Below are 19,253 nucleotides of genomic sequence, written 5' to 3'. Positions count from 1 at the left end.
GTTGAGAACGCATAGCCTAAGCAAACTAAAACAAAGCATTTTTACATAAAACTCAGAAATATTCATGATCTTTATTCTCTCAATTTATATTCTTCTGTTCTGAAGAGCAACTCATCCATAATGCTTACCTTTCATATTTATTGTGCTGCAGGTGTAGTATAGAAATCAGTTCATTTTCTAATTAAAAGGTCTCTTTATAGAGCAGCCCTGCATATTATCCCCAAGAGTCTGAAAGCCAAATTAGAGTCTTTTGTTATGCCTACATCCAGAGGAAAGGTATTGTTTTCAGCTGTACTAATGTAAGAGGATTATAGACATTATTCACCACTTCTGCTTTTTTAATATTACCTCGCTTTCTAGTGAAGTGATAACAGTGCCTTGCTGCATCACCTACAGCCCATGTGCTCAGGGCTGGCTGCAGCTGCTTAGAGCTCTCTCAGTGAAATGAGTGCTCTGGAACGAGGAGTGATGCTCGTGTGTTAAACAGTCCCCTTGAGCTGCCAGACAGTGACAACAAACGTGAGAATGGCTGTGCTGTATAGGAACAGTCTTGGCCCCTCTCTTCAGTTTGACAGTTGCAAAAAGCAGGAAGGCTGAAGGGCTGGAGGAAGAAAGTAGTGACAAAAAAAAATACCTGCAGTGGGCTCATTCTCATTGTGAGCCATTTCATGGGCATTACTTTGTTCTTAACACAGACTGTGGAGTGCAGTGACAGAACAGAGCAGTGGATGTTCAGTGCTCATATAGCTGATGTAAGGGAGTCATTACATTTTAAAAAATGGGGAGGGGAAAGAAAAAGGGGAGGGGAGATTTCCCTGGGTTTATTTTCAGTTTTAGTATGGGAAGTAGTAACTTCTGTGTGACAGTGAACATCAGGTGTAATCATTTAATGTATTTATAATAAAATTGTCTTGGTCTAAGCTAGTATAGTCCTACAATTATACAAGAATTCCTAATGTATTTGGACCAGATATTTAAATTGGATGAGTAATAAATATCTGACAGAGCCAGATATAAAGTGGAGGTTTAAACTAAATTTTTTTAAACTACAAATGCAATGTGCTATACTTTAGGAGAATTAATGAAATCATAAATACAAGATAGAAAGTTGATGTTGAAGCACCTGTATAACAAGGTTCTATTTGCTGGAAAGTAACTGGAAGTTACAGAGCATTACAAAAGTAATTCAATGTTCTTTTAAAAACAAAGGCAGTGATTTTGTATTGGATTAAGGAAAAAACCAAAGGGTGATTATTCCACTCTATTTGTCACTAGCAATGCCTCAGATAGGGGATTATATTCAACTCTCTGCAGCAGAATTTACCAGGAATCCACACCAATAGTAAACATCCAAATAAGAGTTATGAGAGGATTAGAAAGCAAGGCCAATAAAAGGATGGGAAGAAAGCAGTTTCTTTAGTACAGAGATAATTAAGAGGAAACAAAAGTTTTCCAATAAAAAGAAAGTAATCAACGGTTTGGGCTACTGAAGTGGTGTGGTGAGTGCAGGGCAGCTGCTGTACCACCAAGGCTTAAAGCAGCTGAACTTGGAGATCCCAAAATCAAGGTTGAGAGTGCAGGAATCAACTTTTTCTCCTGCAGCAGCCTTGAATTACAAGACACGAATGGTGGATAGGAGAATCAAAACTGATTTACCGTGTGTATATATGGTTTTAAATTATTTTGTCTAAGCACGAAGGTAGTAAAACTTATTTAATATATAATAAAGGATATTCAGTCAGTATATTACTGAAAAAAGGCTGTTTTACAAAAAGAATAGTGGAATCCTAGAACTGACTGCTTCAGATTGCTTGGAATTTTATTTCACTTGGATGAGAAAAACTCCGTTAACATTCCTTCAAGTGTTATCTTCCTCTGCTTCTGTTGATGAATTTTCATTGACCTTCCTGACAGACTTCTTCACTAAATGTCATATCCTGTGCTTTTCACACAGCACCTAAAATGTAGTAACACTTTGTCCCAGTGTTCAAGAGCAGAGGATGAGGCCTCACACTAAGAATTAATTTTGTCAAGGTATATTCCACAAGTGAAATGATTACAGGAAGATGTGTGTTTATGCAGATCTGCTGGGCAAACACTCCTGCTTGCCTTCTCATCTGCTGTTCTAATCTGGGAAGGAAAGCTAATTTTATATCATCTGTGTGAGCTAAGTGTTCCCAGGTGTAAAATAATGGGGAAGAATTCTGTCACTGTTTCCAGACAGAAGAATGATTCAGTTCCGATGAATCCCTTGGAGACCTATTTCTTCAGAGTCACTTGGTTACTGTTTGGACTTGGAGGGTTTGGCCCCTGGGGGTTTGACAGGGTACGGATTTTACTCAAGCTATGGCAACTTTCTAGCATTCCTGGGAAACTGAGCGATTGCCAAGAAGTGTGACACACTTAGTCATTATGTTTGCAGCAGATGTCAGGACATCTGACAGTGGTTAACAGCATCCCTGTGGCTGCAGGGAAAAGGCCTTAGGAGGTAACCAAAACAATGGTTTTGTTCCGTGGGTCTGATGGGAAGTGGGCTAGGAGTGGAGACCAGAAAGTTCCCAGGGTGAGCTCTGCTAAGCCATTAATTCATCCTCTTTGTGTAGTTTTGCAACTATGCTTGCATACTATTTTTGTTTGGATAGCCCACAACGTTGGGGTGGTGCAATGCAGCAAAAAAATGAGCTGACATAACTCGGTGTCTGAAATCTCAGTAGTTAAGAAACCTGGTAAGTTTTCACAACCTCCTGTAGGCTGGACTGGGTCACTGGCAGAGGTCACACAGGGGATCTCATTTTTCGGGTGCCAAGAAAATGATGTGTTTATGAACCAGCTGCCAGCCCTCACCCTGACCACATTTGAGTTGGATTGGTTTCTGTGGAGCTCTGAGTGTTTGATTTTAGCATTTCAGGAATGAGTTCATAACTTACTGAGAACTTTGATGTTTTGAAGGCATTTTTTCCCTGGTGCTGAGCAGGGGAAATCCAAAGTTTCATTTTGCAATGCCGTATCCCCTCAACTTTTTAAGCTGAGCCTTTTAAAGTCACTTCCAAAGAATTCCCAAGCCTTTTGGAGAACTTTAGGACCTTTGAAGTCCAACTTGCCATTTATTGTGACTTCTAAATACTAAATTTTTGTGGACTCGGGAAGACTCAGCTAATGAAACTGGAAAGAAGAAAAATTCTGAAATCTTGTTGCTATGAAGCTAAGCTTCATAGCAAGTTTACCAAATCTAACATCTCTAATAATTATTAATTTTATTTCATCAATATTCCCTATTGTATGGTCTTCAATAATATTTTCAAATCTATATACCCAACTTCCAAATCTGAAAACGTATTTTCACCAATATGGCATAAGTCACAAACTGTTTTGGGGACTGAGTACTTAAATCGAATTTTGAAATTAGTCCTTTTTATATGTATGTTAACACCAAATGGTCCACTTTTGGAAGATCTGATTGTGTGCTACAACTGTTCTGTTGATAGTAATTGTGTAATAGAGGTTGTTAATTTTTCCAATTTTTCATTTAAATGCTATTCTTTGAAAGATTTTAGTGGTGAAATTTGTTTCTTCTCTGTAGGTTTAATTGTTATAATTGTCTCAAATGGAGTTAAACTAGTAAACTTCCATGGACCTCAGAACTTATGAGGATTTATCTCAGTTCTTTGAATTTAATTCAAAGATTGTATAATAAGGTCAATTTTAGATGCTAAAATTAGATATCCACAGAGCAGGTAGGTAGTACCCAAGTTCCCTTTTAATCATGTCATAAGCCTAATTTTTGTGGATTCTTTTAATTAAAACTGGAAACTTAGCCTAGTAATAGTAGGAATCTGAAATGATTATGCAATCATGTAAACTCTTCTCCTCTTCCTATTTTTTTGTCTCCTTCCTGGGCCACAGCAAAGAGCACAGATAGATATGCTTGTATATATGTTCTGAGACATCAATATTCTAATTAGCTGTAGGAGAATGAATGAAAAACTTTAGATCTGTTCTTCTGGCTCCTATGGCAAGCAACAAGCTCTGTAGAGCTTTCAAAACCCTCTAAGGGGAAATACTGCCTTGGAAAAGCAAATCATAAAAATATAGTTTTATTAATTATAAATTAGTTATAAATAAAATATGTTTATAAGGGAACAGTATCAGGACCTGGATTTCGAGTCGGAATTTCCTTATAGACATTGACAGGGTGTGAAACTTTGCTAGTGTTCTTCACAATGCAGATGACAATTCGTACACAACATTCCCTGACCTAATACACATTAAATGACACAATTTGAAAACATTCAGCTTTGTTTTGCCTTGACTTTCTAGTTCTAAGCTGTTGAAAGCTGTAATGCAAGAACGGTGAGATCAAAGGAAAGAGTCTGGTGCCTGTCAGTGGTCCTGGCAGGGTTGGTGTCCCAGGGAAGTGCCATGTGATAGGAGAGGGATGCCCTCTGCAGGGCTCTGGCCATCCCACGCTGCTCCCTGGCAGATCCTTTATCCAAGTTCCCTGGGAGCAGCGCACGGAAGAGAGCCCAAGGAAACCTTTCTGCCCTGGGGGTCGTCGTGTCTTTTAGAGCTACCAAGATTTTCTCAGTGTTTTTGTTACTCAGCATCACACCCCGGTTCGTGTGACTAAGCCACACTCCACAACTGTTTAGAGGTTTGTGATGAGTTGAGGTTTATGCTATGAGCTGTTTCAGTGGAAAATTGAAACCACACATTTGATCGAATGGAATTTGTGTTCCAATGCAGATGATGTTTTTCTTTTTACATCTGCTTAGTGTGTTCAGAGCTTTGCAGACAGATGTGCAGTGCCTCTCTAGCAGAACACACAAGCAATCTCATTTGGGAGTTACACTGTGCAGTATGCAGCAAACTAACCCAGTTATTCTATTTCTCCTCTGTACTACAGGTGCTGCTTGGCCACCGCTGAAGCTTGTGCACTCATTCTGTGCCCTGAAAGCAGACGATGGTCCGTGCAAAGCCATCCACCTCCGCTATTTCTTCAACATCAAAAGCCGCCAGTGTGAAGTATTTGAATATGGTGGATGCCATGGCAATGAGAACAACTTCCTAACGCTGGAGGAATGTCAGCAGAAGTGTGTGGCAGCAGGCCAGTACCTGTTTTCTTACCCTCCTACCAATTCTGCATTTGCATCTGTTATTTCTCCTTCACAAACCACTTGAATTTGGGAAGTAGAAGCCCTCTTCAGTTCCTATTAAGACAGAAATGTGATTAATCTAATTATATTCCCAAGTAGGTTGTAGTCATCTGAATTATTTTACATGGTGTAAGCAGACATTCAGGACTTGGAAAGATAGGTAGGTTTTGTGGTGTACCTGTGGAATAGAGGCACCAATGCAAGGAATCTTATTTTCTAGCTAGAGCCCTGTTTTGGGTGAGATCTTAAGTGAAATTGGTTTTGAGGCTGGGCTAAGCTGGTGTGGGTAGAAAGGATGGTTTTTTATTGCTTTCAGAGTGTCCAACCCAAGTTTTGATCCCAGGTTTGTCCTTTACTTGAGAAAGTGATAGAAGTTGTCCAAAATTTTGGCCATCTTTTCTGTTACAGCATAATTACAGTGGTAGATAATTCTCATTAAAAATGTCAGTTATAACCATTTGTCAGCTTTGTTTTATTGAAACCTCCTCAGTTAATCACTGGAAAGAGGAAAATGAGATCTAATGTAGGACACACAAGAACTTTGTGAATGCTGGTTTTACTATTAAAATTCATCCTTGTAATTAATTAAGGTTTTCAGCAGTGTGCAAATTCCTCACAGGACTTTTGAAGATTCTTAAATCTGCCAGTGGAGCTTGAAATTTTGCAAGCTTGTATTTTCAGAGACTGGAAGAATTCTAGTCTTATTGAGGTTTCCTCCTGATACCTACTACAGATCTTGCTTTCACTGGTGTTTGATGGAATGTGTCTGGCTCTGTAAGCAGGAACTGATAGGGATATCTTGAAGGGGAAGAAGGCAAGAAAATTTTAGAACAAAGGGAGACTCAAAGGTGTGTAATAACCCTCGGGTAGTGTATCAACTATGTGAGGTTTTTTTCCCAAGTCTCTTCATACGTTGGATGTTCATTTCTTAGACTTCAGGGTAAGGCAGAAGGAGTCATTCCCAACAGGAGATACTTTTCACTCACATGTGCCTGCCCAGCAGCAGAATTTGCCATGGTTATTGAGCATGACAGTGATGCTGGGTAATTCTGCAGCAGGCAACAGTTAATTATTCTGGGGATGGACAACACAAGCAGCTGAAAATTGTCACTCTGTTGTCTAATAATGATGTGCCCTGGTGGCACCTACTGCTATGCAGACATTGGCAGGTGTTTTTGTTTGCCCTTTTTTCATAATTTATTGGGGACCCGGGCCTTTTCTTGAAACTGGAAATCTGCTGAAGATACTGTAGGTGCTGCACTGCTTTGCAGGACACAAACTTGTATCTTCTATTATAAGCACAGTGAGTTCTTACAGGTTACAAAAAATCCTTCCAAGAAATTTCAGAAGCTCCTATTTGGGTTTTCTGGCCAAAGCAGACTGCATCTATGACAAGGTAATTTATAGCATCAGGTTTTGTCTGGCAACAAATGCAAATGTCTCTCACCTATCTTCCATCCCTTCCAGAATTCACACCTACATAGTGTTTAGATCAGGCTTTAAATCTGTTATATTGTCTGTTTCTCAACATATGTGTATTTCCTGATCAAAATTTCTCTGCCTCGTGTTGCTAAATTTATTTAGAAATCAAAGTAAGTATCTGTCTCCCACCCCAATGTTATAATAATGCCTGGAGCTGGTTACACATTATCTGGAGAAGTATTTTGAGAATGTTAGTTTTAATGCCTCTTATTTTAAAAATCTGCACATATTCCTTGAAAGCATCCCTGGTCTCAATGCCTTTGGTCTTTTCAAAGAGGAGACTGCACGCATTTTATTTACTCACCACATACTAACTCAAGATATTGTTTACCATTCAGATCTATTTTTCTGATCTGCTAGTACCACCATAATTTCCATTCAGCCAGGTTTTGCTTTTGAGCAACTGTAGGCTTATAAAGCTATCTCTACCAGGATGGGAAAAAAAAAAAAAAAAAAACAACTACAAAGTTTCACTAAAAACCTGTCAAAGTCGAAAAGTTTACTCCATTTTTTAAGTGGATGACAATTTACTAGTGCGTTTTACTCCAAGGATTAATTTGAAACTTTTTGATGAAACTGTTTATTTTGAAACCTTTTGATGGTTTCTGGACAGATCTACTAATATGCCTCAGAGACCAGAGGTGCTCCAGAGAAGAAGTGGCAAGAATTAGTCACAGCCTCGCTCTGTTTTCAGATGCAATACACGGGTAAACACAGTGGTAATGATATTAAAATAATCTTAATTATTAAAATGACATCCCATCAAGAAAGAGGTATATGGAAATCGCAATTCTTTAGTTATTAAATAACATAATCTAGCATTTCAAGTTAAAAAAAAAGAGGGATGACATGAAGAAAAACATTTTGCCCTAAATGCAGGCACACACAAAGTTCAGGAACCTCTGTCCTACTTGGATCTGAAATGGATCTTAAGCAAACACTTCCTGAAGTGGCTGAAAAGGGAAAGAAACTTTATATTAATGAATTTCTTTTTATGTGGAAGTCTCATATACTTCCAGAAGTGCAGATTAGTATTTTTGTGCTCATTTACCTGTATTTGGTATTTTAGCAATTGGTAAGGCTAAAAGACGATTGCAATACTGTTCCTTCTCCAGATTATACAATTTGTGTCTTTGATTCATCATACCTGAGCTTAAGAAAAAACCCTAAGTAAGATAGAATTTAAGCCATTGATTTTAAAATCTTCCTTACATACTATTGTATGTTAGCAGATCTCATTTCTGGGCAGAAAATCAAACAAAGCAATTCATTACAGATGTTTAATCTGTTTCTAGTTATGACTCCACCAAGATTAAAGAGTAATCTTTCAAGATAAAAAATTGGAAGCTATTGTTGCCTTGAATAGCATTCAGTGTCAGGAAGACCTGGAGTCTAGGATGTTAATTAGCTCTTCTTTGTCTGACACCAGCCTGGCTTGTGGTGGTTTCCAGATAGTATTTGGTTTGGGGTTTCAGCAGGACCCACAGCACCTTTACTATGTTTGGACTTGGGGTTATTTGCAAGACTGCACCTGCCAATATCTCATCCAAAACTTGATGCTTCCTGTTGTAGGAAATTTGGAGTGTTTCTCCTCAATTTCAATTTAAAGACTAAGATAGAAGGATAAAAGGGAAAAGATTGGGTTGATAGATGCAGAATTTGGAATGAAGTGTCCAAAAGTCATCATCAGGTTTCATGAATGAAGATTTATCACATTATTTCTTCAATCTGATGTTGCTGTTTTCACAGAATCACAGAATAAGCTGAGTTGGAAGGGACCCAGCATTAATTTCATTCTGACACACGTGTGGGAACTGGAGCAGATCTTCCAGACTAAATCCTGTCCTGGCATATATTTGGCATAACTCTATAGTATAAAACTGAAAGTTATCTAAAATGAGAACTGGCTTAGTGTCTACATCTTGGTACTCAGCCCACAGCCACTTTTCAGTGTATGAATAGCAGTGATCAAAGACTCTCCAAGAGCTGGATCTGCTTGGAGGAAGAGGAGAAACAAAGGCTCATGATCTCTGTATTCTCTGAATTGATAACAGCACATAAAATGGTTTGGTGTTACATGCAGTGTGCTGCAGAACATCAGGCATAAAGCAAAGTAAACTCTTAAATTAATCCCTTTTGCTAACATAATTCAGCAAAATTCTATAATTCTGTGAATTTTTGTTAAATCTAACCCCCTCTGTGCAGTCTTGTAGAAAGTATAAAGTTGTATTCATCTTACTTCCATTTCCAGTATTTATTACTGTAGGAGAACACTATTTAGTGACTGTAGAAATGACTCTCAAGAGAAAGTATGAGTGACACAAAAGTGCTTTAAAATAAAGAAAAATCTGAAATAGTAAATTACCACTTTGGAGCATGTGAAGACCAATATCGATAAAAATAAGCTCAAGGATAGCTAGCTAATATATGTAGAAATTCAGAAGAAATAATGTGATTGGTCCAAGTTTTTGATTTTCGTTATTCAGCACAAATACAAGAACAAATGGGCCAGCATGAGTAAATTACCAGATCAGGAGCACTTGTTAACAGTTTGGAATCAATAAGCCACCAGACAGAACTGATTGATGACACTACAACAGAGTTCAGAGAGCCCAGCTGCAGGTTGGTCACCCCAAGGCTCTCCAAGACAAGGTTCAGATTCTAGATGACTACTTCTGAATTAAGCTTCCTAGAAATCAGCTGTATTTTTTGTTTCTTGTGCCCAATACTCAACAAGTTCAGGGAATGAGAAAGTACTTTCTGAGAGGAACTTGCCTGTAGGCTCCATTGTTTACTGGATATGAGTATAATCACAAATGTCATCACTAGCAAAAAGGTCTTAATTTTTGAGGCAGTGAATATAAATTTTAGGCTATTTAGGCTTGCTACTGTGGGAAAATACCTGCTGGTAAATGGCTCTGTTCACGATGGCAATTCTAATATCTATTACTTAGAGTGGATCTACAAAGAAATACACTTTATTTACAAAAAAGAAATCAACTCAGATGTGGATTTGCCTTTCTGACTGAAACCAGAAGCAAAAAAAACTGTTGACATGGTAGTAAGATTAAAAGATTCTAGGCCCCTCTAAACTCACAATAAAATTTTCCTTTTCTCTGCCAGAAGAGTAGAGATCACATGCCAAAATATGATTGCTGATTTTGCCCTGAAGGGGACAGCTGAGTGAAGTTAGTGAAACAGCCTGACGTGCGTGTCCTTCATTTAGGTCATGGGTTTAAATGTTGAGGGCCAAGCCTCCTACTAATAAGAAAAACTGGAAATCTGTTCAAAGAAATGCTATGTCACTCTGGAGTGCATGCCATGCCTTTAATATTTTTTAAAGGGTAACAGCTGCATTGTCCCAGAGGTGGAAGGAAAAATGTGTCATGACAGAATTTCTACCCAATAGAACAGCTTTGAAAATATAACATCAGCAGGTTTCCAGAGAAAACTAGGGTAGAAGTATGATTTAAAAAAGGGCAGTAAAGTACAAAACAAGAATTATGAAGCAATGCAAATAAGGTGACTGAGGCAGAGTCCAGAAGCTGCTGGCCACCTTTCTCTCAGCTGTCAAAATAGTCAGCCTTTCTCAGACATTGGATGATCTGCTCTGCCCGTGGACTCCTTTGCAGTTTTATGATTAGACAGTCTCCTGCAAGGAGAAGAAGGTTTGTTTTCAGTCTCTAAAAAGGAATTTGGGGTTGAATTAAGATACCCAGTTTCTTGAGCTGATCCAATAATACCTAGGTTCCTGAATTAAAAATGACAATAACTTCTTCGGTGCAGATTGAGAACCATGCAGGCCAAGTTTTCATCTACACCCCTGGGATACTTGGAGATACTTGGCCAAAGGAAACTGCATAAGGAAAGCTTCGCTCAGGGAGCTGGAGAGGATGAGGGAAGTTTTACTGTCTCCCTCAGCCAGCTCCAAAGCTATGAGCAGTATTAGTAGCTACAGCAGTTGGGTTGTTAGTCTGCTAAAGACTCCTCTTCTGAGGAGTAAGAATGCATGATACAAGATCCTGGATGCAGTAGCAAGAGGAGTAATTTCCCTGTTCAATTCAATATTGGCATAATTTGATTTCAGTACTTTCTATTTTGTCAAGTTTCCAATACAGCAGGTCTTCCTATACAAAGGAAATGATACTTCAGTTCTCCACATTGAGCTTTTGTGCTGCTTCCCAAATAAAGAGAAGAAGGAAGAGATGCTGTATTCTTGCTTCTCAGTGCTCACCATCACTGCTAAAAACACTGGTACCACAGGTGAGACTTAACACGTGTGCTTTTGCTAAATAGCTTTATTTTTATTTATCTTGCAGAATTGCCTCAGAAGATGGCGTTAGCAAAAATTAAGAAAGGTAATTATGTTTACATCATAAGCTAAGATTCTTCTACCACAATAAGGGATTTATTATCTTCTTTTGTTAGCTCAGAATAATACATAATTTATATTCTTACTGTGCTTTTTGCAATAAACTATAATCAAATCGCCTATCTTTGCATTTTCATATGAGATAATGCTTTTCTTTTCCTGTTTTCTACTGTCTTTTCTATTCTTAATGCATTTAAAAAAATCATGATTATACCGTGGAAGCTACTAAGGTTGATTTTCCACAGATGCTGCAGATTTTGGCACTACTTCCTTTAAGGGCTGACCCTAGATCTCTGCCTTTAATGACAAACAAGAACACATCCTGTAAAATTCAGCTCGTGGCTATCATCAGCATTATTGCACATGTGCTGTTATTTCCACTAATGTAGTCTTGAATATTGAGTCCTTGGAGAAAGATGTGGCATTTAGAAATATATTCCTGCTTTGTATGGTTAGGGTTATATTGCCTTAATGAACTCTCCCTTCAAAAGTGGCTATAAAAGTTAGCTGTGAGCTCAACTAATTTGGACTTAATTTCATTTGAAAGAACCTGAAAGAACCATTTTAATATTAGACTATTCTAAATTAAGGACATCTGTTTTTAAGACTCAGTCATAATCCTGTAGCCTACTTTGCAAACCCTTATTTTTATCTGCCTTCCTTTTTCAGTTAATATCCATCTAATAATATCTTTGTGTTATTTCACAGTATTGTGCAATGTTTGATGAGAGAATTTCTTCTCTAGCTCCTGTTGTCTGTGATCTCCTAGCAGATGGAACAGATACTCCTGGTGGAGTCTTGCTGCTCCCTGTCTAGGCACCTGTCTCACCTCTGTTTTCAGCTGAAAGCACAACACGTGCCTTGCACATATTTCTCATGTTTATTGCTCTGTGTGAGCTTAGCTTTCTAAATCTGTGCACATCAATGGGTGCTGCCTTTGCATAGTAAGAGACGTGAAAGTCCTGAACTCTGGGTTACACTTATTGGCAGAGAATGAAATTTGTAATGAAGAATCAAAATTAAACTATTCAGGAATGCTAAAAACAGTTGACTTGGTTGCTATATTCAAGAATATTGTAGTGATTCAGTTTTTCATGTGATCTCTGAAAGTTATTTTTTTGCTGTTCATGAAGTATTATAAAAATTGAAATGCAATATATTGCCAATTAATTCTTAGGAAAACACTAGTTATGAGCTATTATAATATTTTATATAAATTCACTATGTGCATCAATTGCCTTTAATAATAATCTTGTTCTAGCAATGAATTTGAATATACATCAACCTAAAATAGGTGTAATAGGATTAATTTCTCTGCAAGTTGATAATCTACTTCTAAAATGTTAGGAACTTCAAAGTAACGGTTCTGAATCCATTTTTTTAAACGACAACCTGCTGCACACCATTTTAGTCTCAATATTTTGTGAATTTTCACAGCTAAGCAAGGCCTTTATATGTTACACCTGATAGGATTTTCTTATATGATGGTTAAATAGAACTTTCTTGGCAAATCAGCTCAGACAAGAGTCATATTTCAAAATATCTATAAGCAAGAATCTGAGAATTCCTCCACATATATTTCATTATTGTTACCGTGATTTTAAGCATACTATTTTAAGAAAAAGCTGGATATGGTGAGGAGTTGACTTTTGGGGATTGTCATATGGCTACATGTTTTTCTTCCCTGCCAGAGGATGTGATATCATGCTGTGATATTCAGTCAAATTATGCAATATTTATTTGTTAACTTTTCCTTGGTTGATATTGTAGTTACTGATTGCAAACTCAGAACTGGGACTGAAATATTATAGAATAGCTCTCTGTCTCCCTGTTTCCAGTATCCTGTTACAAGGATAAACTACAGTGCTAGATTTTTTCTGTTTTATTTTAAAACTCCTTCCTTTTGTCTCCTATTTGAACATGGCTTTGTATATAATTCGCATTAACTGAAACATAAATAACGAGCAAGTGAATCTAGCTGAGGTTCAGGTCTTCTTATAAATCAGAATAAAAACTAATTTTCAACTTAGAGCATTAATGTTTTGGAGCTTTAAAGAACTCATTGGTTGACATTTTTGAAGATGTAATTTAGTGGTTACTTGAACAGAGCAATAAATACCCCTGTAATGTTCCAGTGTAATATTGCAGTGTTAAACACAGAACAAAGGCAGCACAATGGAGCAGCAGTTATTTTATAGCTAGCCTTTAGCCCAAAGTCACAGGTTTATTTAGTAAACTTCCTCCAGTCGTGTTGTTGTCTTGGGATGCATTTTAGTCTTTTCTTCATCCACCCTCCTTGATCATTTAGCATTGCTTCTAGGAAAGCCTGACTTCTGCTTCCACGCCCAAGAGCCCGGGGTCTGCCGAGGATATTTCACCAGGTACTTCTACAACAAAGAGACAAAACTGTGTGAAACATTCAAGTATGGTGGGTGTCTAGGAAACCAGAACAACTTCAGGAGTTTGGAGGAGTGCCAGACTACCTGCCAAGACGACTGTAAGCTGATGTTTTTAATCACTCTTCTACTCTTTATACTCTCGTATAAAAAAATTGGTGGGTTTTGAAGGAATTTTGCATGAAAGAAACAGGCAATTTAGGTGCCCTGAGGTGGCAATAATTTATATATGAAATTTACAATAATTACACATATTTTAAAATAAAAATGCTAAAATGTAAAGTATTAAGTAAACACTTGGTAGGTACTATTTAAGGAATATTACAGGACTCCTACGTTTTTACTTTTCTCATGACAGCTAACCTAAAATCTACCATTTGTTTGGCTTCATAATACCATAAAACATTAACGTATATTTTTAACCCATAGGTCTGCATATACTCCTTTCAAACCAAGCCTTGTCATAACAAGAGGCGCCCATATAGGAATTTTTAACTTACTGTGTATTGCTAGCTTCCCACCAAAGATTCAGGGAACACCTGTGTGTCTCTTGGGAACGATTTGGCTTTGCAGCTTAGGCTACAAAAACCATTCAGACTGACCACAGACCAGTCATTTGCTTCCTTGTCCTGCTCCTTCCAACAAATTCTTCTTCATCAGGATACAGAGCTCCTCTCCCTTCACCAAGTGCTTCATTTTATTCATAAGGCAAATAAATTTTCCTGTCGAGAGCCTCCAGACCTTTTTATCTTGCTTGTCTCTAGTTGGCCTTTTTCCAGCACTGTTTCATAAGCTGTCATTTTGGCAAGGGGAACTCGAGCCTATTCACACTTAAAGTAGAGAAGACCCACTATGCTTCTTTTTAAAGATTTTTTTTTTTTTTTACTATAATTATAGAGCCATATGCATTTCCCCTACTTTTGCTGAAGCATTTTTTCTTGGGCTGTGATTCCACTTTTCCTTCTGGACTAAAAGCTGCAGAATATTCTTATTCATTACTTTAGTCTAAAATAACACCTTCGTGTAAATTTGCATGAACACACAAGAAGAGAGGGTTAGGGGCTGTTATCATGGTCTAAATAGATCAAAGTTTTTATTTTTGAGATACTGGATCATTGATAACAAGATTTGTTTTTCCTTAATAATTTTTACTTTTTTTTTTTTTTTTTAATTTAGCAAATTTATTGCCAACTGTTACAGCTGAAGAGCATCCCAACACTGTGAACAGCAGCTCCCCAGCAGAAGAACATCCCAGCATTATGAACAGCAGTTCCCCAGCAAAGGAACATCCCAACACTGTGAACAGCAGCTCCCCAGCAGAAGAACATCCCAGCATTATGAACAGCAGTTCCCCAGCAAAGGAACATCCCAGCACTGTGAACAGCAGCTCCCCAGCAGAACCCAGCCAGTCTCCTGGGATTTTTGGTAGAATTTTATTTTGCTGTTTGTAGTCAACCCTTTGATGCTCTTTGGTTTGTCCACTGATTTTTCTCATTTATTTGAAGACATGCATGTCACTGGAAATACCTGAGCACAGAGAATTCATTATAAGTAGCTTCAGAGCCTCTTTCTTGCCAGTAACACATATTTTGAAAAAGACTCACAATTGCAAAGGTTAGCATGTCTGCTGGTAATATAAAAATAACCTTTCCAAGCTGTGTATGATCTAAATTTTATATCAGGAAAATTAAGGAAGAAAAAGGAACCCATTGCAAAGTTGTTTCAGCAAGCTGAGTTTCCTGAGCCTTTAGAGATGTTGCTTGGCAACTGGCATCAGCAGTGGCTTTGAGCAGGGCCAACAGTTCCAACCACATCTGATTTCCAGAGCTTGGATGTGTCTACATATCCCACCCTTGACTGCTTCACACCAACTCTCTCTACTTTTTCTTTCAGCTAATTTATTGCCAGCTGCTCCAAATGAGAAGTCCAACACTGTGAACAGTAGTTCCCCAAGGGAGGCACCCAAACGGTTCCCCATTTTTTTTGGTAAGAATTAGCTTTTCCAGTTCTTAACTCTCAGTCTTTTATATGGATTGCATTTCCATTGAAACCCATTTTCTGACATGCCTGAGACTAAAGAATGGGCTTTCATCTTTGCCAAAGGATCTGATAAGCAGAGAAAGTCGAAGCAAAAGACTATATCACGACTTACAGATCTTTCATAAATATCAGGAAGTGGAAGACTCACCATTCTCTTTAAAAAGTGTGCACTTCCTAAAGGCCTGATTAGTACAAAGAGCAGAAGCAGTGATGCATAATTCTTTCAGTCAAAATTAATATTTTTGTGAGGATCTAATAGGCAAGTGATTTAAATTCCTTTTGCCAATTAAAAAAAGGACAACATTTGGATTTTAGAATATGGCAGGGTATAATATATTTAATACCATAATGTTTCTATTTTCGCTGTGACCATATTAAACTGGGTTTTCAGTTGAGTACAATCACGGTGAGTATGAATTAATTTTAAATGTTGCTCCAAGGTATTTTTTGCACTATGTAAAAGATGGGACTCTGGACCTTTACTGAGGAGGGATAGACTTTAACAGTATCAGCAGCTGGACACTGTCCACTGTAAATGGCTCGTGCTTGCTCACACTGTACAGGGTGATTGAATTTGAGGTATGTCATTTTTGTGATCCACAGTTGTGCAAGAGGAAGCAACAAACAGTTGGAAAGAGCCTGAGCATTCTCACCAAGTATTTCTGTTGTTTTTTTGCATTTGCACTTGCTTGTACTTGTGAGGACTGAGTGATGATGTAGAGACTCACCAAGGTTTTTGCATTTTATATGTTCTGTAAGATAATAGGTTTATAGGTGGCATTTAATAGGTGGCATTCCTGTGTTCTTTGCTTACAATGAAGAGTCTAATAAAGCATGAATGTGTGTTGTACTCTATTTTTTGCCTGCACTGTTATCCACATGCACTGCTGGTTTGACATAGGCTTTTGTGCAGTTGTATTGTTTGTTTACCACATGCAAAGCATCAATGCAGCCTTATTTAAATGAGTGAATATAAAATAGTAAAGCTTTTGACAATCATTTTTTAAAGAATTTAAATTTTGGTATCATTTTTAAAGACTTTTTAAAAAATTAAATATAATTTAGTTAATTTGCATCCAAGCATGAAAAAAATTACAAGGAGTTGTCTCTTGCAGAATACCTCACCTCATGATTGACATGCTATTCCATCTTGACTTTAAGAAAAAAAAGATTGCTGTGGGTATGTGTAACTGTAAAAACACCTGATTATTAGATTGACAACATAGCTCTTGATCTTCAGAAAATTAAACTGTTCTATGGCCAAATAAAGCAAACCATGGATACAGATATGAAGTTTCTATCACTCTCAGCAATGATCTTTCTGCAGAGATTGAAGATTGTTCTGGTCTCACTCTGCTGAAACATCTATAATAACTTCTGTTTTGTTGAAAACTAAGGAAAAGTGAGGCTAAGAATCAAAGCTTTAATTGTATGTGATTTATGGTAGAAAACTGTAAGCGCTGTACCTACATTTGATTTGTAAGATTTAAGTGGGAGACAGGATCAAAAGTCAATTTTCAGCTCTGCGAGTTTGGAATAGCACAAGGACGCAGGTTTGTTAATACAGAGCCATGGTCATCTTTTGCTGATATAAATTGGCACAGTTGTATTTGCTTTAATGGATCTGCACCAATTTATACCTGTGGAGCACTGTCAAGTGCAGATGAATCGTTATTTTTGTAATAGCCTGTCCACTTGAAGATTCTTTGATTTTTCTCTTTGCTGCAACCAGAAATGAGGAGCTGAAGTCTGCACGTATTGAAAATCTGGCAATAAACCTGAAGCTTCATGAATGCCACACACTCATGTCTAGTGAGCAATAGTGCTCACTGTACTCCCTTTCCTCCCAAGATAATTGCAAACTTGTCTTGCAGTGTGATTAATTAGCAGTCCCTTATCACACAACCCCTGCAAAGCCTGAGGGGTAAAGATTATTGTTGTAATGCAGAGTTGGGGTTATTTCTGATAAATGTGAGTCTGTATCGGGATGTTCATTTTTGATTCTGAAGTCATGATCATGACCTGTTTATAGGGGTGATTCAGGAAAGAATTATAAGTATCATAACAACTGAATCTTAACCATACAATGTGTACCTTTTCTTTTTTATGTAGTTCTGCGGCTTGTGGGAATTTTGCTTCTTTCATTTTCTTTTTTTTCTTCATAGAAAAGCAAGAGAGAAAACTTTTTCATCAACTTTAAGAAAAATGGGGTTGCAAAATAGGAACATTTGGGAGAGAAACTCCCAAAGAATGGGCATAATAGCTCAACTTTCTGTTCCATCATATCCATAAATACAGCACTAGGAACAGGAGCTGAACAGAGCTCCAGTGATGTTCTAGTGACATTGTTTACACACTGCCTTACAGGCTTTCAGACAGCCTGGGCATGACAAGGGAATGTTTTATGCTTACCTGAAGTCAAGTCTTTTAGTGATCAGTACATTCAAACAGATTTGTAACTTCTATGGTCTTCAGCAGAGAGGAGATTATGATAAGTTATTTAGTTTATTATTTTAAAATACTGTTTTGTTGGGAAAAAATGGCTCTAGGTGGCAAAATTAAGAGGTTTTCTCCATGGGCTGGTTGCTCCTGTGAGTGAAGAACATTATTTTGAAGAAAAGAAAGGAACAGATTTTGGTATTTGGGGCATTCATTTATTATACAATTATGGAGGCAAGGCATAGCATATTTTTTGGGAAGAATACAATTTTTGGGATTCTGAGGAGCCCCTGTCTCTCTCTCTGGTGCACTGTAAATACACAGTCCTTGTTTACCTCATCACTTGCTCCATGGTTCCCCCAAATCTTGCAGTCATTGTAAGAGCTCCTTCCTGAGGGGACTGTGGACTCACTGGAGAATTCTACATGACAGATAAGTAATTTACATTACAAAATGCATATTTGAGTTCTCTGATGTAATTTAAAAACCTGTGCTTTTGGGGCCTTTCCTCATTGGCAAGCCTTTCTGCTCTGTTCTTTGTAGCTTCAGAAATTAGGAGGTTAAAATAGGTAAGCTATGCTTAACATATGCTTTGAAAACTTAACATCTTCTCCAGCAAGAGAAAGGTGGAATTAGTTCCAGGCTCAAGAGTTCTCAGAGCAGCACCAAAAGCATTGCCTTAGTTAATTTAACTACCATCTTCATTATAAAACACTAGTAGGTTTAATACAAATTTTATCACATTGTGGACTTCTACTCTGGACCCATTATTGCAATAATGCCACAACTATGAAAAGAAGTTAAGAGGTTCTCATTTTATAACTTGAAACTAAGTTAGTCTATCATGAAAAAGCAACTCACAACTCGGTTTTTGAATTTCAGGATTTTTTTTAATACTATGATGTTGCTAACATAACATTCTATTTCTTTCCTAGCAATTTTTCATACTTTTTCACCACACCAGTTCAGCTCTTATGCATCTTTCAGATGGACCACTTTTTTAGCAGCTGTACCATATGTGAGACACCTGAGATGTAGCACGTGCTATTTGGATATTTTGTCAGCCTCCTGAATTGCCCAGGTTAATGTACTTGCTTGTAACTGCTTGCTTTCAGCAACTCATCTGCTTCCCACTTTTGCAACCACAGGATGTCTTCAGCTTTGCTGTAACCCAAATAATTTCCTCAAAATTTTACTTTGTTTTTCCACTGAACCCCTTCTGTGTGGCTTTTTATCTTCAAGAGTTCCATCTGACTGGCTTCGTGTTTGCATTTATGCATTCATTTATCACATTTATGCACCCAGCTACCTCAGTTCTGCTGCTTCCTCAGGAACAATGGTGCTCTTTTGGGTCCCACATAAATGATGATA

The 19,253-nt window shown here is 37.6% G+C and overlaps 1 protein-coding gene across 13 annotated transcripts in view; it reads left to right on the top strand.

Moving 5' to 3' along the window:
* Positions 1–19,253, top strand: part of LOC106855919 (calcitonin gene-related peptide type 1 receptor) — a 196,390-nt gene that overhangs the window by 107,167 nt on the left and 69,970 nt on the right. For 5 of the 13 annotated variants that reach the window (XM_088167754.1, XM_088167757.1, XM_014880959.2 and 2 more), the window contains 5 exons: positions 4,904–5,104; positions 10,955–10,993; positions 13,328–13,504; positions 14,580–14,828; positions 15,297–15,389. In XM_088167754.1, the coding sequence (XP_088023880.1) occupies positions 4,904–5,104; positions 10,955–10,993; positions 13,328–13,504; positions 14,580–14,828; positions 15,297–15,389 (759 nt within the window). Of the gene's footprint in view, positions 1–4,903; positions 5,105–10,954; positions 10,994–13,315; positions 13,505–14,579; positions 14,829–15,296; positions 15,390–16,046; positions 16,100–18,817; positions 18,964–19,253 lie in introns of those variants that run through there. The other 8 variants (XM_088167753.1, XM_088167755.1, XM_088167761.1 and 5 more) reach the window with 4 other exon arrangements.

This window comes from Sturnus vulgaris, chromosome 7, assembly GCF_052056855.1.
Source record: "Sturnus vulgaris isolate bStuVul1 chromosome 7, bStuVul1.hap1, whole genome shotgun sequence".
Taxonomy (NCBI): domain Eukaryota; kingdom Metazoa; phylum Chordata; class Aves; order Passeriformes; family Sturnidae; genus Sturnus; species Sturnus vulgaris.
This window is presented reverse-complemented; position numbering and strand designations above follow the sequence as displayed.